Raw genomic sequence first — 23,977 nt, 5'->3', positions numbered from 1 at the left:
TTCAGCAAGCCGCCCAAATTGGAAGCATTCATTTGCACTGTCCGCTTAGCCACCTCGAGATACAACTTTCCTGCACCGCAGCCTACCTTTGACCCTTCCCAAACCAAAAAAGAATGCTTGGGCCAAATATTAAGAGAAAAAAGCTTCCAGTAGAATTATTGGCAGATTTAAGGTTACAGCTTTTCATTACTCTTGACTATTTTTATTACGTCTGGCCGCGTAGCCCCCGTGTACCGCCTGCCTGAAGAACAACTTGCAGTTTTAATTCCACCAAGCAGGAAAATTATAAGCAGAAGAGATTATGTATGATTTAAATGTAGTGCGTTCTTAAGCAATTTCTCCACTAGTGTTCTGACCACCCTTTCCCAATTCAATTTTTCTTCATTGGCCGCTTACTACTAGGCTAATAACATCTCAACTGCAGCAATTTTACTGAGCAAGCCGAACTAGCTACGGAGTTCAGAATTTTACCTGTAACGGATTTGAATAAATAGCGCTGTATTATGAATGGCGATCTTTTGCATTGTGTGATGGCCTTAATTATAAAGGGGAATTCACAATAAATACAGAGTATATTCCGTGCTTCATGCTGGCCACACCACGACACATTTGAATTACAACGGTATTACATAAACGTAACTTCTCAAACCTCGTTCCAGACGGCCAACTTCGCAAAGGGAGAGGATGGGGTCTCCTCAGACATCTACTAGATGAGGGAGGTTCCAGATCCAAGCCAACCCAGCGGTCGCTACTGAGCAAAATAATTCACAAGGCGCGGAAGGAAGCTAAGGATGACGAGCTCTTGGAAGATCTAGCCGGTCAGTATTTGCCACTTATAAAAACGCAGACTTTCGTCCCTCCGCCAGTAGTGTATACGGGTTCTCCCAACCACGCGCTTGACGGAGAGTTTTTGGAGGGCGAAGTTCGTTTTGCTATTCAGGAGCTTAACAGTAAATCTGCTGCTGGCCCTGATGGTATTTCGAACAGAGTTCTTCGCAATCTTGAGGATAATTCCATCAGCTATCTAACCAGACAAATCAATAATATCTGGAGAGAGGGCTACGTCCCAGATACTTGGAAACACGCTAATACGATACTCATTTCTAAGCCGGGCAAGCCTCTCGGACTTAAAAACCTCAGACCGATCTCTCTGACGTCCTGCCTCGGCAAGGTTGCGGAGCATGTTGTGCTTAACAGGCTCTCCGCTTATGCGGAGGATAACCAGCTTTTCCCGTATACCATGATCGGTTTCAGGCCGGGTCTTTCGACCCAGGAAGCTATGCTCCGGATCAAAAAGAAGCTGCTAGATCGGGTCACTCAAGACACAAGGGCCATTCTGGGCCTTGATGTAGAAAAAGCCTTTGATAATATACGCCACACGGCTATACTTCAGGCCATATCGGACCTTAGTCTCGGCGAGCGTTTCTTTTCTTACGTTCGATCTTTTCTCAGCGGCAGAACCGCCTCCCTACGCATTGGAGATATTATATCAGAACCCCTCCAGCTTGGAGACAGGGGAACTCCTCAAGGCTCGGTACTGTCTCCATTTTTGTTCAATCTAGTCATGTCCAAATTAGCTAGAACACTTCTCGATATTGAGGGGGCTGAACACACCATCTACGCTGATGATGTTACCCTGTGGAGTGCTGGGGGCAGTGACGGTGAATTGGAGGCTCGATTGCAAAAAGCTGTCAGGGCCACAGAGCTATACCTCGCCCCTGCGGGTCTTAAATGCTCCTCAAAGAAGTCGGAGTTGCTTTTCTATAGCCCATCTAGACCAGGGCGCAAGCCCAGGGGTTGGGAGCAGGACAGGAGGCCCAACGTGGCGCTTTTTGACATGCACGGCAATCGCATTCCGGAAGTCAATTCCATCAGAGTTCTGGGCTTAATTATCGAAGGAAACGGTTCCAATAACTTAATGTTACAGAAGATTACCGGGGAAGTTGAAAACGCGTTACGAATGTTTCGACGCATTCTCAACAGGAATAGGGGTATAAGCGAGGAGTGCGCCATCAGGCTTATCCACGCTTTCGTCCTATGCCACATTTCTTACGTCGCGGCTATGCTCAATTGGAAGAAAACCGAAGAGAAACGCCTCGACACCATGATTCGTCGTGTTTTAAGGTAGCTTTGGGGCTTCCTATCAATGCATCCACAGATCTCCTACTGAAACTAGGGGTTCACAATACGTTATCAGAAATCGCAGAAGCCCAGCACACTGCGCAGGTAGGTCGACTGTCAGGCACAAGAGCAGGCAGAGACATTCTGGTCACTCTGGGCATCTTTACCGAACAGAATAAGGAGAGTGTTAAACACCTTAGCAGAGAAATCAGAGACTCCATCGTGGTCCGTCCTTTCCCCAGAAACGTCCACCCTGTCTTTAATGAAGGAAGGAGACTGTCTCGAGCCAAAGCACTTCTAGCTGCAGCTCTCGAGAGCCCTACGGAGTCGGCTTTTGTAGATGCTGCTCAGATAAATGGAAGACAGGCCTTTTCGATAGCCGTCATTGATGCTCAAGAACGGATGTGCAACGCACTTTCCGTGTTTACCAAGCATCCGGAGGTTGCTGAGCAAATGGCCATTGCACTTGCTCTGCTTGATCCTCAACATAAGGTCATTTATAGCGACTCTAGGGCGGCCACTCGAGCCTTCGCCAGGGGAGTGGTTGATGCCAAAGTCTCCAAGTTATTGGAAGATAGACACATTAGTAATCATTCGATAGTCTGGTTTCCAGCCCACATGGGCGACCTCGGGGGAGGACAGCGGAACTTCAATGAATCCGCACACGAGGCGGCGCGAGGACTCAGCAGCCGCGCACCCTCCCAACCACCCCCGTCTCCACAAAGGGCTTTCAAGGATCAACTTCAGACCTACAACGAGCTCACCAAGCACTTCTACTTAAATCGACGGGAATTTGCGCTCCCACACAAAGGACTCAACAGGGCGCAGTCAGTCACTCTCCGCATGTTACAAACGGACTCATACGCCAATCCTTGGAGGATGAGCCACATCGACTCGGACTACGACGGAACTGCTACGTGTTCAAAGTGTGATGGGCATGTGAACTTGGGTCATATGTTGTGTGGTTGTGCTACGCAAGCCTCCTATCTGGAGGATAAGGTCAAGTGGGACAGTGCTCTCAGGAGCAGTGAACTTAACGATCAACTCTGGGCTGTCCAGAAGGCCCGCGTAGCGGCGGAGAGTCTCGGGCTCCCCGTCCCGACGTGGGAGATGCCCTCTACACCTTGACACCGGTCAGGTGTCCTTCAGGACCCTTTTTGGAAATAAAGTTTCACCACCACCACCACCAAACCTCGTTCCTCCTAATGGCTTGTTGCTTTCTTCCTGGCAGCTTTTTCTCTCACTAGGCGTAAAAAGGCAAGAAAAAAATGGACCTACCAAAAAAAAAAAAAAACCCTCAGGACCTCTGTCCCTCACCGCAAAGAGTGGTGGCCGGGAGCTCTTTCTATTTTCTGGAACGCCGTTATCTCTGAGTGTTTCTTGCTTCTTTCCCCACCAAGTCCGGCCAGCCGGCCTCGCCCTATCCGAAGGGGACAACGCAGCTTGACAAATGTCTTGGTGTCGCTGACTTGACCAGAATAACAAACGTCCCTCTCGCACGACCAGGAAACAGCCGTGGAAACACTCAGTCTAGAACACGCAAGGGGGATTTTCTGAGCGAAAGGTCGGGTTTGTAAAGCAGAAGGGCAGTGACTTCATCCAGTCTGTTTTCTTTTATATCAGTGTTTGCCCGAAGATTGTCTTGGGCAAACGTTTATTGAATTACCATCGGTTAGCCTATAGGAGGTGAATTACACTGCGACAGTGCCACTTCATGAAAATAGAGCTCAAATTGCTCGGGCTTTGATTACCAGTCCAAGCAATAAGGCTGATGGAGCACTTACCAATTCGAACCGAATTAACTAACCGTCTGTTTAAACAACGAAGAAATCCATTTGTCTGAGTTCCTTGTAGTGAAAACTTGTTACCCCTTGCAGGTGCAACGTAATCACATAGCCCCCAAAAAACGCAATACTTTATTTCAGCGAGGCATTAAGCTTCAGTAAGAGCACTTTTAATGAATTGCAATCTCTAATGGCGTGATTTCTAACATTTTATATTGAATATTAGCTCAATTTACCATACAGTTGTGCGGAAATATTTAAAGATATTAATTCTGCCACACCGAGAGTTGACTAGATAGAGCTTTGGTCTGAGGCGTGTCGCTTATGTTGGCCGACGTCTTCGTAAATAATACCCCACTTTTTGTTTTTTATTATTTAGCATTTGCGATCATAATCTACTTTCTCGTCCAACTGTGACCGCTTCGTGGTTTTTAGGCTAACAATTTATTTTTATCTAGCTAAGCCTTTCTCAAACATCTGGGACCTTACGTAAAGAAGTCTGAACACCTGACAGAGAACGGTACTTTGGTTTCGGATTCAAAATTTGGCGCTCTGGTTCATGGTTCTTGGCATCGCATCTCAGAACCGAGAATTCTTGTGGCTTTTCTTACTTAACAATTGGCGGTTATAAACGACGGTTAGTAGGTCGCTGATTTACGTTCATGGGCGGACTCACTCGCCAATGAGTTCGCATAGTAAATTATCCCAGAATCCAGTACATCAAGCTTAGCATAAATTACCTGCCATACATCAAATGATCGCACGACATGTCACGAAAAAAAACTTCAGGAAGAAAGTTCAGTGGAACCGCTCACGGTCACTGGTTTTTGTATTTTGAGGACGGATGGAGTCATCCGGACACTTCGCTTGAAGGAATAATCTAGTGTGAGGGCTAATCCCCTCCCAAGGGTGTATTTCTAGGCATCACCTGTAAATCCCCATTATCACGCAGTGACCTCAGCCACTTCCTCATTTTGTAGATTATCATCGTAATCTTGTGATTTCGTGTTTTTTGGCTTCGATCGCCTGAATACAAGGCTGCCTCGAATATTCGCCTTTCAGAATTTATATTTATTCGTTCACCACACTGTCCCCCACTCGGTTACGCTCTGTTTATATGTTAAGTTGCCTTTGAGTGTTCCGTTGTTCACAGACAGGGCACCGGCGATATATAGTTTTGCTGCTATAAGTTGTTGTAAGTTGCTGATACTTCAAGACGAGTGACTCCACTGTTAAGGCAAGGTGTAGTGGGAACAGACAAATAAAGCGCTTCATGGAAAAAAAAGAGGAAGAGGATTTATTTACGTGTCATTCCGGTCAGGGGTTCGATACTGGACTTCGCGAGTGGCATCACGCGAAAAGGAGCTCCATGCACGAGATGTGAGTTCAGCCTCTCCGTCGCAACCAACTGTAATTCTGTCCGTATTTATTTATGCTCAGGGGAAACATGGCAGTGATAATTTATAGACCACTCTGGAGGAAGGACTACATCGATCAAGTTATACATAATTATCCGGCGTTTGATTGTACTTAAAGGAGCCATGAAGAGAAAATACAACTTCGTTTAATTTGAAAGAACTAGGATTCAGTATCTCACTCAGCTCCATTACAGCCACGAAAGATGTTTTTTTAACGAAAAAAAGCAAGAAGTATTTAAGAGCTTTCAAATTTCGCGCCACAGTGACGTGTTATGAGCAAGAATGACGTCATACAGGCCAACAATAAAACATGATTTTCAGTGCGTTAACTGCACGTTAACATTCAATTGATGCGGCCAAATGGAACTAGAGGCCCCATTACAGACGTCCAGTCATATGTCGTCGCGACAGGTCAGTTAGGCGGCCGCCAATCGCACAAACAATGTTCCGTGACGTCATAGAAAAGTTGCGGGAAATTGGCAAGGGGGTCGCGACTGCTTCACACGTTTTCTTTAATATCTCCGTTATTTGTTCGAAGATTGCGATGATATTGGTATCATTGTTATCGGGTCTAAGCCGTCTTTTTAATAAACCCAACTTGTATTTTGTCTTCATGGCTCCTTTAAGCTTAAATGCTGCGGGTGCACCTAATGAGCTTTTTTTTACTTTTGAAACACGATTGGAAGTGCGTATAGCGGCAGTGCCATTAGAGGTTTTAATTAAACTTCTGATTCCAATTTTAGCGTTAATTTTTGGAACCGCATACCAAGGCTGCTTGTACATCTACAGTTTACACGATGTTTTACGCAATTTCGAAAGGCAGTGGTTGCTATTACGAGTACTAAATAAAATGGCTTCACTGGGTTTGTTAGCGCAGTGCTTGTGTTTTCGCCGCAAATAAATGTTGAGCTTTTGTTGCACTTCACCTCCGCGCAGGCTCTAACTTTTATGTCAGTGCAAATAGCACAGTATATTTATTCTATGCGAAAAGTGCTTTTGCTGTGTCATGTCGGAGGTCCGCGAGCATGGTTGGTAGTCGCATGCAAACGTTTGTACTCATTGCTCATGTTTTCTCTTTGAATCGTCCTACGGAACTGATGAAATTGATGCACTTTTGGAAACCGTAGGGAAGCGTACTAGGCGATAGCTAGCAAAGTGTGTTTTTAATAAGAACACGATTTCACGTAGTACGGCTTTTATTACAGGGGTTCGTGGCGTATCAGACCACATCGGGAAAAAAAAGACCAGAGACACCAAAGCACTTTGTATGAGTTGTAAATTCGCAAGCGTAATCGTCTCGTTGACTGCCTCAGAAAGGATGCTTCCGCCTGACCATGTTGGAAGGCTTTGTAACCTAGCTTAATGAGGCTCTCTTTTTTGTGACGCACCTTAGCGCTTTTGAATGTCTTTGATATGTCTCGTACGCGTTGCGCCACTTCTCGAAGATACCCCCAACGCTGTCTGGTATTGCGACGCATTGCTTCCTCTTCAGCTACGCAACCCCCCTTACTCCTGGCTCTCTCTCCACGCACGCTCGTACGCCCAGTCCCAGTGTGCCCTGGTCGACAGGGCCCGGGCCCACAGAGCGCGCCTTCCGCGGCTCAACCACGCCTAGGCCTATACAGAATCTATAAAATGTTTCTCTCTCTCTGTCTCTCTCTCGTTCCTGCCCCCATTTTGACGATGGCGAATTTATGGTGAATCTCTGCTTGGCTATTCCCTCGTTTAACTGCTGTCGTCCACTCCCTTGGATTGCGGTGTACGTGGACGCCCCTCAGGCAGATCTTGAGTTTCAGGTCGCGCTTTGGAATGCCTCGTGCTATAGAACGCGTCCAAACGAGTCTTTTTGCTCTTACAGACTCCATCAACGCCGATGCCAGTCTCTACGGAATAATTTTTTGTCGAGCTGGTATCTACCACATATCCCTGTGTACATTGGGGGCGCCTAAGTTATACATAAATGGCATAAAGACAAAGGAAAATGTCTTTTTACCCCTAGAGAAAAAGTTTAAAAGATGTTTTTTTTTTCTCTAAGCACCGCCGATTTTAACATATTTTTCAACATGAGTAACTTTGACCAGGTATGTTATCTCGTGGCTTCCAAAACAATTTACGTCAAGCTGCAGAATGACCTCTACATTTTGCCCGCTTGTAAAAATTTAATAGGTTGGTTAGGCCTATTGAACGCTCTGTTTTGTTCAAATTTGCACAGAGAGGCTTTTATAAGGCAACAAGTCATGGACGAACTCACTAGTCTCCCAGATCTGCCACATAATTGGGTGGACTGCTTCAATTTTAATTTAATTTATTTGCGTGGAAACTTCATCATTTGCGCCTCACTTGGTGTATTTTCGCATAACTCCGAGCTGGGCTGGCGTCATGAGAGTCGATGCAACAGATGCATACGGACAGGATATCGCAGTAAACAGTTCGCTTCAGTTTTCCTTTCAGCCATCTCTCTCGCTCTCTCTTGGCTGGAGTGTAGTACCCGTTATGAGGATCCGTTCACCAAACTCGAGCTTCAGGGATGAGTACGTGCGTGAAAACGCGAAAATCTCCATGTTGAGAGACGGTTTTGACAGCGGTTTGTGGTATATTACACAAGATTAAAGAGAACACCTTCTTTATAACTGATAGAAAGTGGATGACAAACAAATACCGCAAGTGGTTTACTTGAGACCTCTTTTCATTTTGATCTCCTTTCACGAAGACAAAATTTTTCCTGCGTGTTATTGCCATATAAGTTCAGTAAAGTGAAATCACATCACATTGTTGTATTTTCTGATAAAATGACTCTTAAAAGTACTACCGAAAGGTATTAGAGATCTTTTTGTCTTTCAACAGCGGAGCCGCTGTAGAAGTTTGGGGTCGTGGTGACCGCCAAGCTTTCTCGGCACTCACAGTGGCTTTAGCAAAAAAAAAAAAAATCACCGGTGCTGTCTAGAAGGGCTACCGCGCAGATAATACTTGGCATGAGGAACACGACGATATCGATGCATATAGCGATATAAAAAAAAGAGCTTTGGGGCAGAAGGACGCGCGGGCTAAGGTTTGCCGCTCCCCTTCCGTGCTCTATGAACCTTCTATGCTGTGCTTTAGAGCGTTATACCAGATTCGATATACTGCCTGGTTCGGTATACAACGCCGCGGGATACCACAGGACGCTGTACTAGACAGGTTCAACCGTGCTAGCTGAGGCTCCCTGGGACACAAACAGAATTTCCTCACCAGACAAGGATTTACAAACCCTGGTTGAGTACATTTGCCAAAAACCTCCCAATGATTACCCAATCGCACTTTCGGACTTTACGCACTGGATAGCCGTGGCTGGAGATCCTTAGGAGAGTCCTTCCTCCTGCAGTGGACATAACCAGGCTTAAGATAAAGATAAACATAAGATAAAGATAATGATGACTACTACTAGCACAGTGAAAAGCAACGACGAAACATGTAAATAAACTATGTGGAACTTTTACGAATGCATGGTATGGCGTCATTCATTGATAACGTATAAATAAATCCAGCAGCTTCGCTATCGTTCAAGCCTTGCGCGACTTAGTGTGCTCCAGTAGTTGAGCTGGTAGAAGTCTACAAAGCTGAGGATGGCTTTGCAGCCACCACTAGCCGAGAAAACGACAAAGAGGACATCTATGCTGCAAATGACAATTGCTAGCATCGCAACTGTGCAAATACACAATGATGCTGAAACTTAACTGTGTGTCCATAAGGAAATACTCACCTACGGCTGCTTCGCCGTTTAAATTTTGCGCGTGAGTGCAAACTTTCCTCAATGTTTTTTCTTTGCGTTTTCTGCCCAAGCAAGCGCAGGAAACAAAGAAGAAATGCTTCAGTTTATGCATTACAAGGGCAGCAACAGAAACAATCCCGTTTCTTTAATTGTTCCCTCTAAAAGGAAGAATGATGCTTCTTCAGAGTGGTCAGATTTGTTGTCGTTCAAGCCTTGTTTCAGGAATGCGCATATTGAACAGTTCGCTTGCACTCGCAACGAGAAAGAAGCGCCAACAGAAATGCTAAAGAGGGTTGCTGTTGTGCCGGAAGCAAAGTTTCGTCGAAAGGCGGGCTTCGCTACGCGGCCTTTCCGATTCTTCCTGAAATCATCAATTTTCAAAGCGTTTCAAAATGCAAAACATCGCTCTTTTCGTTTTGTATGTGCAATTCAAATCCTTTTTGCAAGCATGGCTACGTATACAAGGCGACCGTGACGACAACTCTGCCATTTCACAAATCACATTGAGTGCTCACCGATATGGCACTCTCTTTTGAAACATTTTGTTTTTGATAGCAAGCGGGGTACATTTTATGCGAGCAGCCTACATACTACGCTTCAGAAAGAAAAGGACATTGCAGGGTTGAAGTGCTTTTTATGAAGAGGCACCGACACATTTTGTTTAAAGGGAAATAATTGCCTTCATGGTTCTAGTCCTAAACCTTCGAAAATGTATGTAGGACGAGCGTACTTGGAAACAGAAAAAAAAAGTATATTTTAAGCATTTTCAATTCGAGGTTGATAATTCAAATACCTGATGCGCTGTTTAGTGCAAGTTTTGTTGCACTCATCTATAGCGCGAGAGTCACAAAAAACAAAATTCAAAAGACAAGTGAATCCGAACCTTCTTAACCAAAAAAGGAAGAGTTCCGACCATCGCAAAACTAACAGCTTCGACGGAAAACAAGCTAAATGTCACGTTTTCCATCAGGATTCGTTTTGAGTGATTTCTCACCCACCTTGTTACTTTCCGGCCAGCTTGTAGACAAGGTTTGTTTTCACAGTTCTTGCGGTCGATGCCTCTCTGGGGAGGTCAACAATCTTTTCATCGCGCATGTGAATGGCTAGGATATTTGTTCTGTATAGCCGGATTCCAAGTTCAACGGCCGAGTAGAGCTTGCATTTGGGGTGCCCCCACCCCTCGCTTGCTTTGGTTAGTTCCCTAACTCATGTCCAAAGTGCACGCACGCGGTTCCCTTTCACTGATAAGTGAGGTGCTGTTGATGGTTGGTTGTTTTTACGAGCTGTACCTCGTACGAGAACTACAAAATAAACCCGCAGACGCAGCTCAGGTCCCTGCGGGCAATCGGTGGTGGCGTAGTTGTTCTAACAGGCCTTCACCATGCTACACCTTATTTTGTTGTGTCTCAAAGTTGAGAAGACCAAGGTGGTAAGAAGTCCGATAGGTAGTTAGCGGTGTGAAGAACACTTCTCACTAGAACAAACAAACAAACAAGCAAAAAGAATATCTGGGTTTCGAGCTTTCAGCAGTAGGACATATATATTTCTTTCTAGAACAAACAATCGGATTTTGGCCTAAGGTAGAAAGTAGGGCCAACGTGCCTCGTACGTGCTCCGGAAAGCCAGCGACGCTCGACAGGAATAAAAGTGCAGCTACAGAGGAGGGAGACCCTGGTCCTTCCCGCCAGACGAGCTTTTGATGGAAGCTCAAGACGGCGCTGTCAGACAGGGCCAGGCGTCTGCCCTGAAAAGCAACTATAAAAGTAAGGCTCAGCGAGGGTGGGGACACAAGAGCACAACGTCATATGTTGATTTGTACCGCATCAGTCGTGTCTGCGGAGATAAAAGGGCTTCGCCCACAGCCACGCACAGGCTCGCGCTGGAGACGTTGCCGTGCGCGAGAAACGTGGGGGAAGGCGAATATCGCCTCATCGCCCCAAAACTAGCAGACCGGCACGACTTCTTCTCGCATATGGTGCGTTACCTTCACCAGCGTGTCGCGGTCGTGTTGCACTTCTGCTTTTCTTGGCCATTTCCTTCTCTCACGCTTTCTGTGTGCGATCTCCACCGGCCCGGGGGCCGTACAGGGCGGAATGCAGGCCACTATAGAAGAGAAAGTGAAAGCGAACGGGGCAGGGTGTCGCTCGCCTGTTACCTATGTCGCCGAAGCAAACCTGGCGACAGTAATTGAGGAGGTCGCCCTGGCCGGGCTCTATTCTGTTTCTGGAGCTGTGTTTATGCGGTACTTTCTCAAAAAGAAGATTCATAAATTACCGCAGATTCATCAATCTCCGGAGAACAGATGTCCAAAGACATGTGGGCTCATAAAGGCAGAGCGTCAATTGGTTTACTTCCGTTTATTATGTAGGAATACAGTCCCTAGATTAGCGCGCTCCGCGCATGGTGATCACAGTGCGGTGAGCGAGCTTCGAACTCAGATAAGGACGCGAGACCCGATGTGTGCTGTGCCACGTGCTATAGACACTGAACGCGCAACGAACACGTGTGCATTGCACAGCACACCCGGAACATGCCAGAACCACCAAGCCTGGCTCAAAAGTGGTGTTTGCGAGTGCAGGGGGGAGTTAAACGGAACAGCCTTGCGGCAGCGGATCGCTAGGCACGTCGCTTTTTTTGCCCAGAATAAACTGGTGATTTCTCTTTCTTTCTTGTCTGCATCGATTCGTAGGGCGAGGTCTTCCACACTAACCATTTGCACATGAAGGCGGTTTCTTAAGTTATTTTATTTTGACTCGCAGCACCTACCGCTGTTTGAGGCAGCGATTTTTAAGGAGTGGCTCGGCGGAAGTAACGATGAGGATTTTGCATTTCCCTGTTTCCTCAACAATGGCGCACCTTTTTCTTAATGTGCAAGTATGCCTATAGCGTAAACTACATAAATTGTCAACTTGCGGAATCGCGTTATCACATAGGCATGCTGAAGAACAACAACTATTACGATTAAAGGGCGTTCAAGCTCCGCCTGCATCTCACTCGTATGTTCAAACATAAGACAAGTCTCTATGAGCGTGGATGACCAGCCAAGCTGTATAATATCTGCATTCCTGGATACAGTTTGATAATGTACACGTATCATTTATCTAATCTTTCTTTAATGGTAGCGATTAGGGCTTTGGGTTTAGCTAATTAAACTTGGAAGAACTGCAGTTTTAATCTAGCACGCCCAACCACTTGGTTTTGCGCGCAAGAGTGGACGCGCCCAATCACATGTGCGTGTATTAACGACGTACCCGCGCATCGACGTGAGGCAATGGTGAAGTATGCAACGCCGCACACCACGCTGAGGTCAAGAATTCCCCCAATGGCAGCGGCCGTAACAGTGACTTGATTGATTGATTGATTTATTGATTGATTGATTGATTGATTGATTGATTGATTGATTGATTAATTGATTGATTGATTGATTGATTGATTGATTGATTGATTGATTGATTGATTGATTGATTGTGGGGTTTAAAGTGCCGACGCAACGCAGGCGATGAGTCGCGTCGTAGGGGAGTACGCGGAATCAATTTTGACCACCTGGGGATCTTTACCTGTGCCGAAATCTCCAACACATGGGCGTTTTTAGATGCGACGCTGAGAGGAGCATCTCTTGCCGGCGGCCCTGTCCTGCGTCCATCGTCGTCGGCATCCGCGTCCGCACAGCTGCGTCTCTCCTCCGCTCACCCCCTCTCCTCTCTCCGATAGCGAACACTCTCGCCCAACATCTGCGGGCGCCTGACGCAGCGCACTCTCACTCCGCCGGTGGGCGGCGCTGCGCGCGGCGCAAGCGCGCTGTGCGCATGTGCAGCGCCCTCTCTCTCCGCGGTCTCCTCTCCTTCGGGCGCGCTGCGCATATAAGCGGAGTGCCGCGCTCCGGCCGGTCTCTCAGTCGACGGTCGTCCGCGCTACGCTTGCTCTTTCTCTCTCTCTCATCACCCGACGATTGCTCACGCAATTTGAGTAATCGACCCATGGAGGAAAAAAAAGCTTAGGAGAGGCCCCCAGCTATACCCGCGCATTGGCAAAAGTGTGGAGGAAGTCACGTGTTTTCGGCGGCCATTGGAAGTCGCGTAGCAACGGCGTCCTAGCAACGGCCCGCCCGCCGTCCGCCAGTCATGGAGGAAAGGCAGCGCCTGCATTGTCGTCCCATTGCGAAGATTGCTGGTTCGCTTTGATGCGATGTGGTCTTGCGCAACTCGAAAAGGATGCTGCGAGTTGCGACAGCTGCGCCGATGTGAATATGTCATTTAATTTCTACTTGCAAGTGCACCTTGTACCGCGTCAAGCTTTTGCTCCGGTCGCGATCACGACGCGCCTATTGAAGTGCAGATATCGTGAACGCGCCGTCCCGTCGTACGCGCGGACACCCGTCAAGTAGATTTTCGGGAAGTGATACACGGTGTGCAGTGCGTAGGCGACTTGCAACCGAACGATTCGCAACTGAATTTTTTGGTTATCGCCGCTGCATGTAGTTTGCTAGGCCGGCGATGCGCGGCAGTGCCTTTGCAATTGTTACAAGGTAGATTCCCGGTTGCTATAATTCCATCGTCCTATTACCTTGGTAGGTGTCCGTCTGTTGACTGGAAGAGTGCTGGATCTGGATCCCCACTGTGCCATTGTTCTTTTCCGCGCTTATGTGGGCAAAAGTAACGTTCCGTCTTAGTCCTCTTTTTGTGGTCTCCCTCTTTGGATATCGCTTTTCAACGCTTCAGATGCTTCGACGTTAGTGTATGAATGTTTTCAACTCATATCACCTTGAATTTATTGACACTGAGACAAGTTGAAACTTTGCGAAAAAAACGTTTATTGTCGCAAAAAATTCTATCGAAGGCACGCGAACAACGCTAAAAACATTCCACAATTTTTTAGCTTGAAATCTGCATAAAGTGCTGCCTATATATATATAACGGCCGTTTAACTGACTAGTCATCTCTGGGACTGCCAGTGAAACTGCACCTTAGGCCTCGGACCTCAAATTAGAAATCAATGTGTCTTGTAGCACGTCCCACGTCTCTCATCTATTTTGTGCAGTCAATATTTATGCAACAGCAGTACATATACTCAAAGAAATATAGTGATAGATGGCACGCTCTAAATCAAGCCACAAGAACTCTGATAACTTTGCCACTTGAATTTACACTTGGATGTACGTAGGAGTTCCGAGTACAGTGATATAGATGAAGACAACGCGGCCCCCTGCCTCAAACACTTTTGTATTTAGTAGCTATTAACCCTCCACACAACCTGTTCCTTTGACCATTGCGAATTCCCAAACGCCTTTTGTTATTGTCAGTCTAGATTCACCTTCGCCATGGGACTGACGCAGTTACCACGCCTGCCCTACAACACCTATCCACAGCAGGGAAAAAAGAACAATTAGTAGCATCCGGGCAGCCTAAAAATATACTTGCATCCCATTGTATGTGTCAGCACATGTAAACAGCCAGTAGCCGGTGAAATTTTTGTAGTTATTTTGTTAGCATGTGCATGGTGTAAACGTCAATAAAAATATTTCTGAAACCACTAAACGTGCCCGCTGTGCAGTAATGTAGGACACTTTTTACCTTACTTCCATATGCCAACATCCCTATTGCTGGAACAGCAAAGGCCCTTGGGGATTGTTCAAATCGTCCGACAGTATTCTCCCAAGACAGCTTTCAATACCACATGGGAGTAGTAAAAGAGGTAGAGGTCTTTCTTGGACAAATACAGCTTCATGATAAATACGGGTCCTTACAGGGACCCATTATACTGAAACAAAATGTGTTTCTTACGGAATGATTAGAGTTGATAAACTGGCAGTGGCGCATGCCCAGTCCCACATTGCCTGCAATATACAGAAGACGTAAATACTGCATTGCACGGGGAAAATATCACTCTGGACCCTGTCAAGCATGCATGTCGACAAAGGTTATGAATAGTGTATACTATACTATGTACTACACTGTTCAGTAGACTAAGGTTTTTATACAATAGCAACGTCCTGGCTAGTGAACACGCATTGATCACCAACACACAGTCCAGGTTATTATTAACAAGCACCCTGAAGTGAACAACAGCATGGCAGCCTGATCATGTAAACACTTCGGCATAAACACGCAGCAATATCTACATACCTTTCATTGTTCAAGGGAAGTGTGAAGACAAAAAAAGAAAAGAAAAAAATTCAAACTTTCCAAAGAGACAAATTCCCTATTCCAGATAGGGCAAAGCACCAGTGACATCACATTTTACAATTTGACACTACTCTAACACAAGCATGCAGAAAAGCAAAATACTGTTGAACACCGAATGCGTCGGCACAAATGTAAGGCACAATAACTAGGCACATGATCACAACAATAATGGCAAGTATTAGGAAAAACAACCAACTGCATGTCGCCAAGAGGTAAAAAGCATCAATGTGTACACGTTTTAGTGCACAACCGTTGATCCCACATGGTACAAACTAACCTGGGGTCCTTCGGTACTGCTGCGTGCTTTAGGAGTTGAGGTCAGCTTTAAAGGGTAGAAATTAAAAGAAAATCAGTGGCCCTTAAACTGAGTTACCTTCCGGAACATCTGCCTCACCTGCTTGCCATGCAAACCTTGCGTGATTAACTTTCCAGCATGAAACAGGCGGGTGTTCAGGTATCGCTCTGCGACACTTCGCACAAGGTGCACATAATGGTTCTCGAGAGGCGAACTGTCAAACATGTGATCATGCAGCTCCGGAAAAAGCTTTCTCTGCATGAATGAACGGAGGGCTTGATGCGACAGGTCGGCCAGGAATGTTTTTGATGCAAGTTGTTTTGTGTGCAGAGCCAATCGCACAAGTGACTCGCATTTTTTGCATATTGCAATGACACTCTCCGACGGGTAGCGCAGACCTCCCCTACTTTTTCGCCGTATAAACGAATATGCGGCAGCTGATGGCTCTGCTGAGAATAGTGCGGCAGTGCATTGTTCACATGAAAGCTTGTCCTCCAACTTAAATGCCACGTAACCAGCGACATGAGTAAGCATCCTTGCTCCCCATTCAGGGTTGTGGTCCACATTGATTGTGTAGTTATGATCACTGGAAGGGGCATCACTCTGCTCAATCGATTCGTCGTCCAAAAGCCTTTTCCTCTGAGACGTTGCATTCAACACCTCTGCTCCTGATGCTCGCGCAGCACTGCTGCATGACAACACCGCAATGTTTTCAAGTGGCAGACAGTTGCCTGTGCTTGCATCAGAGAGCTCATTTTGAACAACCACTTTTTTGAAAGCGGCACGAAATTGCTGGGTTGTCGCGTTGTCATTGTGGCCCCCATGAGACCTAATCAGGCCAAAAAAAAGTTCCAAATGGTCCTGACAAATTTTGTGCCCAGGCACATATTTCAAAAGCTGTCTTTCCACCACAAGGAAGTTGTGGAGGGCAATCATGCTCTGCATGCAGATCAGGAAGCCTAAAAAGCCCGTCTTTCTATTTGTCTCGACAACTTGGCGCTTCGTTGCTGGCTCCTTCAACGACAAAATATAGCTTGTTGCTTCTTGAAACATTGTTTCCACATCACGTACGTTCCTTTCATTTAATGGCTTTTTCCATCCTTTCTGGTACATACTCCTCGAATTAAGAACGTCAAATATGTCGTTCACGAGTGTCAGAAATTTCTCAGTTGGTTTCGAATTTATGAAGCCAGCAAGACCTAACTCCCGACACTCGGCGAGTGCAGTGGCAACAGAGAGACTCATTACCTGAGCAGCGAGCCTTACTTTCTTTGGCTGCCTTTGCCATTGTTTGCGAAGTGCAGGCCTTCCTTCTCCTGCAGTTCATGAAGCTGCTCGATGTAGCTCCATGCTACAATTTTTTTATCCTTGTCCAGGTAAGCTCCTTTCGTGGCGAAGGCATTCCTGACGAGCTTCAGCATATGGCACGGGTCTAAAAAAGCAGCAACAGGCTCCTTCGTAGCAGGATGTGGGAATGTTGTTCTTAGATGCGTAGCATCGCTGAAGCTACATACCAACTCCTGCAGCATGGCGATGTTGGCTGGTGCGCCATCACAAGTTAATGACACAATCATCGCCCCCACATCGTGAGCACGGAGCAAGCTTTGTGTCACTAGGTTAGCACGCTGCTCCCCCACAATGCCGTCTACAAAAAAGTAGCCAAGGGGCACCTTCCACCTACCGTTGATGGCAACAGCCATGATCACAAAGGCAGCTTTCGCCTGTGGTAGGCAGCCACTGTCGACGCCAGTGCCGATGTCCACAAACCCTTCAAAACTGCCCCTGTTCCACTGCACTTGTTGCCGGATGGACATTTCATCCACCATGAGACTGCAGATGGTTGGGTGGCCTTGAGCAGTGCTCCCTGCACATTTCATCTTCAGTGCATTAAAAGCTTCAGAGGAAAAACCCGGCTGCCCATCTACACTCTCATACCACTTTCTCAGAGTTCGCGGGTGCGGCAGGCAGGTATCAAAGGCCTGCCTAACGTAGTTGTATGCCCGCGGGGAATAAAAGTTGAGTGTTAGAGCAAAGGCCCTCAGCTCCGGTGGGTACTGGCTCGGCACACCTTGCCCAGTGTGCTTTGCTGTCTGCCTTTGGAGTAGCTGTTGGTTGGCCGCGCCAAGGCTTCCTAACACAGCAGCTTGCTCTTTAAGAAGAATGTTTTGTCTAGTCAGCGTTGAAAGTACCGACTTAAGTTCAGCATTTTGCTTTCGGAGACGTCGTCGGGACTCTTGGAGCCTCTTGATCGCTTTCTGAGACACCCGCTGCTCTAAGGGAAGCCGCGTTGCCCGGGCTCTTAAGAAGGCCTTTTCAGGTGTGTCTTCCTGGGAGTTGAAACAAGCAGTTACCAAACCATCTAACTCATGCTAAGCACTTGACTACAAGCATGCATAAAGCTCAGATGACTACCTTAGGTTTTATGCTTGCTGGCATGTTTTTTGTGGAGAAGAAAACAATGAAACTCTCATGAGAACTCCGTTATACCAATGTTTGTTCACAGCAAACTACCGGCTGTCTTTTTTGTAATATTTATAGCACACAGATTATACATATCCGCCTAATTTATTGACATCTACAGTGGCACAAATGTAAATCACTGCTATCTAAAGCTAATACAAAGTTATTTTTATAAGATTATATCTGTTTCACTGAAATGGACCAGAAGTAGTCATTTTCTCCATATGTGCCTTTTTTAATTAAGGCAAACGCTTGTAACCATACGTACCATTAAAGATTGAGGTAGTGCCAATATGCCTGAAGCTTGTGTTTGATTTGAAAACACCGTGTTGGATCAGTGGCCAGAAAATTACACAGCTGGGCCTCGCCGAGTTGATGGTTTAACCGACAGTTAAGTGTCACAACGCTGTGATCTGCAGCATGAATCAACCTAAATGCTCCGTGAAAACAATATGTATTTGACAAATAACCACCACAAAAATACTACCTTCTCTTGTCTATAGATGCAAGATGAGGTTCAATTCATATAAACTACATACATTTCCTAGACTTTAAAAACTCTACAACTGTTGCAACTACAACCTTTATATATACACCTCGGGCTTTTCTACAGTACATATTCTTCACATGTAAGCTGAATTCCCAGTATGGTAGCTGTTGGAGGCAAAACAATGGCCTCTGGTATAAGACACAGGTCTGACAGCTTAGGCAATCTAAATAGCCTTGTACCTAAATCTAAATAACTGACACTTTTTTAAGGTTAGTCATGATGCGCCTAACTTTAGTTCTGAATTTCATTCCTATATCAAATGGCCAAAATGTAGTTATTTCCAGTTATTGAACTAACACAAACATCAGGAACATACAACATATGACCCCAAAAGGAAATTAAAGTACAAAACACCTCGTAAAAAATTCATTAGGAACTTGAGAACAACCCACCTAGCTTAATTAAATTAACATAATTTTGAAGCATTAATGTATTTGTCAACATCTTATCAATTAACATTACCTCCAATTGTCAGTTTGCAGTTCTCGCAAAATGTGCACACTGCCATAAGATGTAAGTAAAATAGCTGAAAATTGTACTTACCTTCTTTCTCTGGGGCTTTGAATTCCTCTCAAGTGAGCAAATAGACTCCACAATGATGTTTTCAGCTTGAAGTGCAGGCCTTTCATACACTTAAAAATTCATTGGTTCATTGATTGCACATGGCATGCAAAATACATGCTAATTATCAAAGATTAGTAAGAATCATCGTCAGAATCCAACCACACAACATTAATGTGTACCTCACCATGCATTGTGAATAGCTTATTTTGAAAACACATGCTGGGGAGGCACTGGTCACGCACGCTGGCAGCTATACATAAACACAGACATGCAATGGTTTCTTTACCCAAGTTCACATTTAACGTATCTTTACCATTGCAAACTGCAGTTTCCTTTTTCTCGGTGTCTTGTAGGAAGGTGGAGTGGGTAGTGAGCTTGGCAGGTCCTGCAAGAACTTTTTTGTTAACTAAATGCACGTAAATACTTTTGTTCTCCACCCATAAAAATTAATAAGAGCCGTAAAGCAAATATTCACTTCAAGGTAAAAGGGGGGGGGGGGGAATTAAGCAAATATATTTTTACTTACTTCACTGATTGGATCTGAAGCTACTTGCTTTTTCAAGACAGAGATGCCTGTCCCACTCCGGACAAAAATCGCCTCATCCTGGAACACGCAGAGAGACGAGGAAAATAACGTTACAGTGTGAAGATATACATCTGTGCAATGTGTGAAGGCAAACGAATAGGTGGTAAATGTTGTGGCTGAATTGCGTACCTCACCATGCATTGTCAATAGCTTATTTTGAAAACACATGCTGGGGATGCACTGGTCACACACACTGGCAGCTATACATTAACACAGACATGCAATGGTTTCTATACCCAAATTCACATTCAACGTATCTTTACCCTTGCAAACTGCAGTTTCCTTTTTCTCGGTGTCTTGTAGGAAGTTGGAATGGGTAGTGAGCTTGGCAGGTCCTGCAAGAACCTTTGTATTAGCTAAATGCAGTTAAACACTTTTGTTGTACACCCATAAAAAAAAGAATAACAGCCATAAAGCAAATATTCGATTGATTGTAGGGTTTAATGTGCCGACGCAATGCAGGCGATGAGGCGCACTGTGGTGGAGGGCTCCGGATTAATTTTGACCACCTGGGGATCTTTCATGTGCGCCGAAATCTCGTACACACGGGCATTTTTGCTTTTCGCCTCCATCATAAAAGCGGCCACCGTGGCCGGGATTCGAATTTGTGACCTCGTGCTCAGCAGCGCAACGCCTTGGCCACTGAGCCACCGCGCTGGGTATAAAGCAAATATTCAGTAGGGGGGGAGAGCAGCCAAATATTTTTTTACTTACTTCACTGATTGGATCTGAAGCTACTTGCTTTTTCAATACAGAGATGCCTGTCCCACTCCGGACGAAAATCCCCTCAGCCTGGAACACGCAGAGAGACGAGGAAAATAACGTTACAGTGTGAAGATATATATCTGTGCAATGTGTAAAGACAAAGGAATAGGTGTAAAATGTTGTGGGTGAAATGCATTAATAATTTACAAGCCCATTTCACAAGTGCAGGACAGAACGATCAAAGCCATCGTTCGCATTCATAGCAAGCAAGGCCTTCCACACAACTTATGGCACAAAGCGGTTCTATTCATGCACTCGGAACAGAAGTCAGACAGGCCTTCCTAGATAATGCTGGCAACAGTATGGTTGATTGATTGCAGGGTTGAATGCGCCGACGCAACGCAGGCGATGAGGCACACCGTAGTGGAGGGCTACGGATTAATTTTGACCACCTGGGGATCTTTAACGTGCGCCGAAATCTCGTACACATAGTTGTTCTTGCTTTTCACCTCCATCATAAAAGCGGCCACCGTGGCCAGGAACCGAACCCGCGATCTCGTGCTCAGGGCAACAGTATGGTGCTGTCAGAAAGTCGGATGGGGGAAAATCTGAAGTATTACATGACTGTATCCCCTCCATGCAATGAGGTTTGCAGCATAATTTATTTATTTTATTTATTCATTACAGAATACTGTTGGCCTTTAAGCCATTACAGGGGGTAGGACACATTAGGATAGTTAAGTATCAATTATAACTCATACAGCAGTATAAACAACAACACGTCAGGCTTGATATATTAGATAGCATACATATTACACATCAGCATTGCTAGCAAAAGTCACACTGTTTCCGTCAAAACACACATGCAAACAGGGAGGAATAAAAAGGGAATAAAAAGAGAAACCTCATCCTGGCCAACTGTCTATGTTCGGCTTAGGTGGGCAGTTCTAGCAAGTGTAAAATTTCTGTTACCAACACGGTAGCAGATTACTTCGAAAGAATGAACCTGGCAGCTGCCTTTGTACTGTTTTCAGCATATTTATCAGGGCAATTTCTGAGGGGTCTCACACAGTGCTTGCATACGCATGTTGATATGCAGGTTGACAGACGGATAGCTTTCCCTTCCTCAACTTCTTTACACCGCAAACATGCAGAAAAGCATTTTTATGTGGCCACAGCACAACATTGCCACAGAAATCAATGTTTTTTTATGTATATAGCCGTTGTAAACAGTTCTCTGCAACAGTTATTGTGGTTAAGGCATTGTCTGCAGCTGTGGGCTTAGGCCATTCCAGCAGCACGATTGGAGGAGGCTCATGCTTGTCCAAACCTGAGAACTAGTGCTGCCTAGCAGTGTGAAGCCATTTCGCAAAACTATTACAATTCTTCCCAGAGTAAAACTGAAGCTTCTTGTTTTGACGTGCAAAATGTCGAGTCATCAAACTTACCAGAGGTATGAGGCCAGGGCTTGTTGCATGTGACGGTCCAGGAAGTTGTAGTGTCGACACGCTCTGCTCCACTGTTCCGCCGTGCAGTTGTTGCGTTGGCCGAGGAACCTGAAATGTGTGAAGGGTGAAACATACCACATATTAATTTTGATAACAGCAATAATAATGATAAAGCATCTGCGGAGAGAACGGTGGACATGCATCTCAACCGTACCTGTTCAGTCTCACACAAATTATTGTCACAAGCTCAATGTGTTAGTGCCTCATTTACAGCCGTCAACAAGTGAACTTAAAAGTCATAATACCAAGAATACCAATCATCATGCGGCTGCTCCCATTTTTTTATAGCAATAAAGAGGCAAATCATGAACTTTGCTCCCCTAACAGCGCGGCTGCTTTCATAGCAGGCACAGTGCCATCAAACTTACCAGAGGTATGAGGCCAGGGCTTGTTGCATGTGACGGTCCAGGAAGCACGGGTAGTGTCGACACGCTCTGCTCTGATGATCCAGCAAGCGGTGACCCAGCATCCTAAGAATGGGTTAGATGCAGAATCGTATATAGTGCAATGTACATAATTATAAAATCTGAGTGAAAAGCATGCAACTTTAGCTTGACCCAGCTGTATACGCATGCAGTGCGTACCCAAGTCTGACATGTAATTAAGCTATAGATATTATAGGCTAGTATTATAGGTGGTAAATTTATAATTACGTTAAGCAAGTAGGATACGGTATATACTACATAAGTGATATTTGTTTTTATTACGTTGAAATTAGGGAAGTGTGCACGCAAGGCCGTCTGTGTGTGTAACTGTCGAAGTAATCAAGCTGCGTGCGATGATATGCAAGATACGCATGCTCGATCCTGTCTGTATACCTGCGTGATTAAAATTATTTACACACGTATGAACTACTACTTCCCCGCGGCATTACACTGATTAATTTTAGGAATTACATGCAATTATGAACCACAGTGCTTGAATATATACACAAAATATGAAACGCGAACGCGGAAATACGAACCAGAGCACACAAATAGCGTCATTTATTTCCGTCCAAGTGAAATTTTGGAGTGGCTATATTGGATGAACAATTAAGGCTGGAAAATGCGTTTTTTTTTTAATATACCGATACCGCGCCATTAACATTGCACCTCCATATATACTTTTTCAACGTGTTTTGGTTCATATTTTCGCGTAGGCATTTCAAGACTGCACGCATGCATACAATTTGTTTACGAGACGCACTTTGTCGTGCGTGGACAAAAATGAACACAGCTATTATGATGCACTTGATCCGCAATGTGCCGTATATACTTTTGCTAATATGTCACTCGATCGAGCGTAGTGTCTCGTACGTAGTTTGAGTGCATGGCCGCAGCAAACGGTAAACTTTGGTGCCTTACCAGGACCACAGGGACCGCATCTGTGCGCAGCCGAATCAATCTCGGTGACGAAAAATCAAAGTCGCGCAAGCGAAAGTGCTTCGAACAGACAAACGCAAACTTGGGCGCTTTCCAGTCCGGTAGCCGCACGGCGTTCGCCCACTGTTTGCGGCGTTCTCCATCGCTTGGGAACCTATAAGCGGCGGCGATTGCAAACAAAGGATTAATGCACACCAATGCACAGCAATACTAGTCAGCGGAATGATGCACTCACCGGTGGAAAGTGACGCCCGATTCCTTGGGTACCGATCGCGACTTGCAGTCTGGCACCGAGCATTGCGGCATTGTTACAGCGAGCCGCTTCGCAAAACTGCTGCGGCTACACTGAAGGCCGTGTAACGGTGTAACCGCGCGTTTAGGTTCACGGTCACGCGCTGCAAAACGGCCTTACCTGCCTATCAGCTGATTTCCGCCGGCTCGGCGCTGTCAGATGCAGACGACAAGAGAGGCGATACAGGACGGAGGAGGCGGAGAAGGTGCACCGAGAGAGAGGGAAAAAGAGTCCGCCATTCCACTTACAGAAATGGCGTTTCCGGCTGCGCTGGGTGTGACGTCAGGGCCTCTCCTAAGCTTTTTTTCACTCCATGAATCGACCCAACGGAAACGCACAATGGAACCCCCTTCAGCGTCGCATCACAGCAGGGTTCCCGCGAGGGGAGGTGGGCGTAATT

General features: G+C 45.8%; 1 protein-coding gene across 2 annotated transcripts; it reads right to left on the bottom strand.

Moving 5' to 3' along the window:
- Positions 1-19,815: 19,815 nt before the first annotated feature.
- On the bottom strand, positions 19,816-23,618 carry LOC144180627 (uncharacterized). 2 transcript variants are annotated; one of them, XM_077708941.1, is made up of 6 exons: positions 23,521-23,618; positions 23,268-23,439; positions 22,290-22,391; positions 21,862-21,969; positions 20,423-20,500; positions 19,816-20,043 (listed from the first exon to the last, which is right to left on the bottom strand). In XM_077708941.1, exons 1-6 carry the CDS (start codon positions 23,589-23,591, stop codon positions 19,957-19,959), a joined length of 618 nt encoding a protein of 205 aa, XP_077565067.1. In that variant the 5' UTR covers positions 23,592-23,618; the 3' UTR covers positions 19,816-19,956. The 2 variants fall into 2 exon arrangements, with proteins under 2 accessions (XP_077565067.1, XP_077565066.1); XM_077708940.1 differs by lacking the exon at positions 19,816-20,043 and having other exon boundaries at positions 20,080-20,500.
- Positions 23,619-23,977: the final 359 nt, after the last annotated feature.

The sequence above is a fragment of the Haemaphysalis longicornis genome, unplaced genomic scaffold, assembly GCF_048455015.1.
Source record: "Haemaphysalis longicornis isolate Haplotype H1 unplaced genomic scaffold, Haemaphysalis longicornis Haplotype H1 scaffold_4, whole genome shotgun sequence".
Lineage (NCBI taxonomy): Eukaryota > Metazoa > Arthropoda > Arachnida > Ixodida > Ixodidae > Haemaphysalis > Haemaphysalis longicornis.
This window is presented reverse-complemented; position numbering and strand designations above follow the sequence as displayed.

Excerpts from the sequence above, each read along its gene's own strand:
- LOC144180627 (XM_077708940.1), bottom strand. The coding sequence starts at position 23,591 with ATGCCGCAATGCTCGGTGCCAGACTGCAAGTCGCGATCGGTACCCAAG. Across the intron at positions 23,440-23,520 it reads TCGGGCGTCACTTTCCACCG|GTTCCCAAGCGATGGAGAAC; the intron begins GTGAGTGCATCA and ends CGCCGCTTATAG. Across the intron at positions 22,392-23,267 it reads ATGCGGTCCCTGTGGTCCTG|GATGCTGGGTCACCGCTTGC; the intron begins GTAAGGCACCAA and ends ACCCATTCTTAG.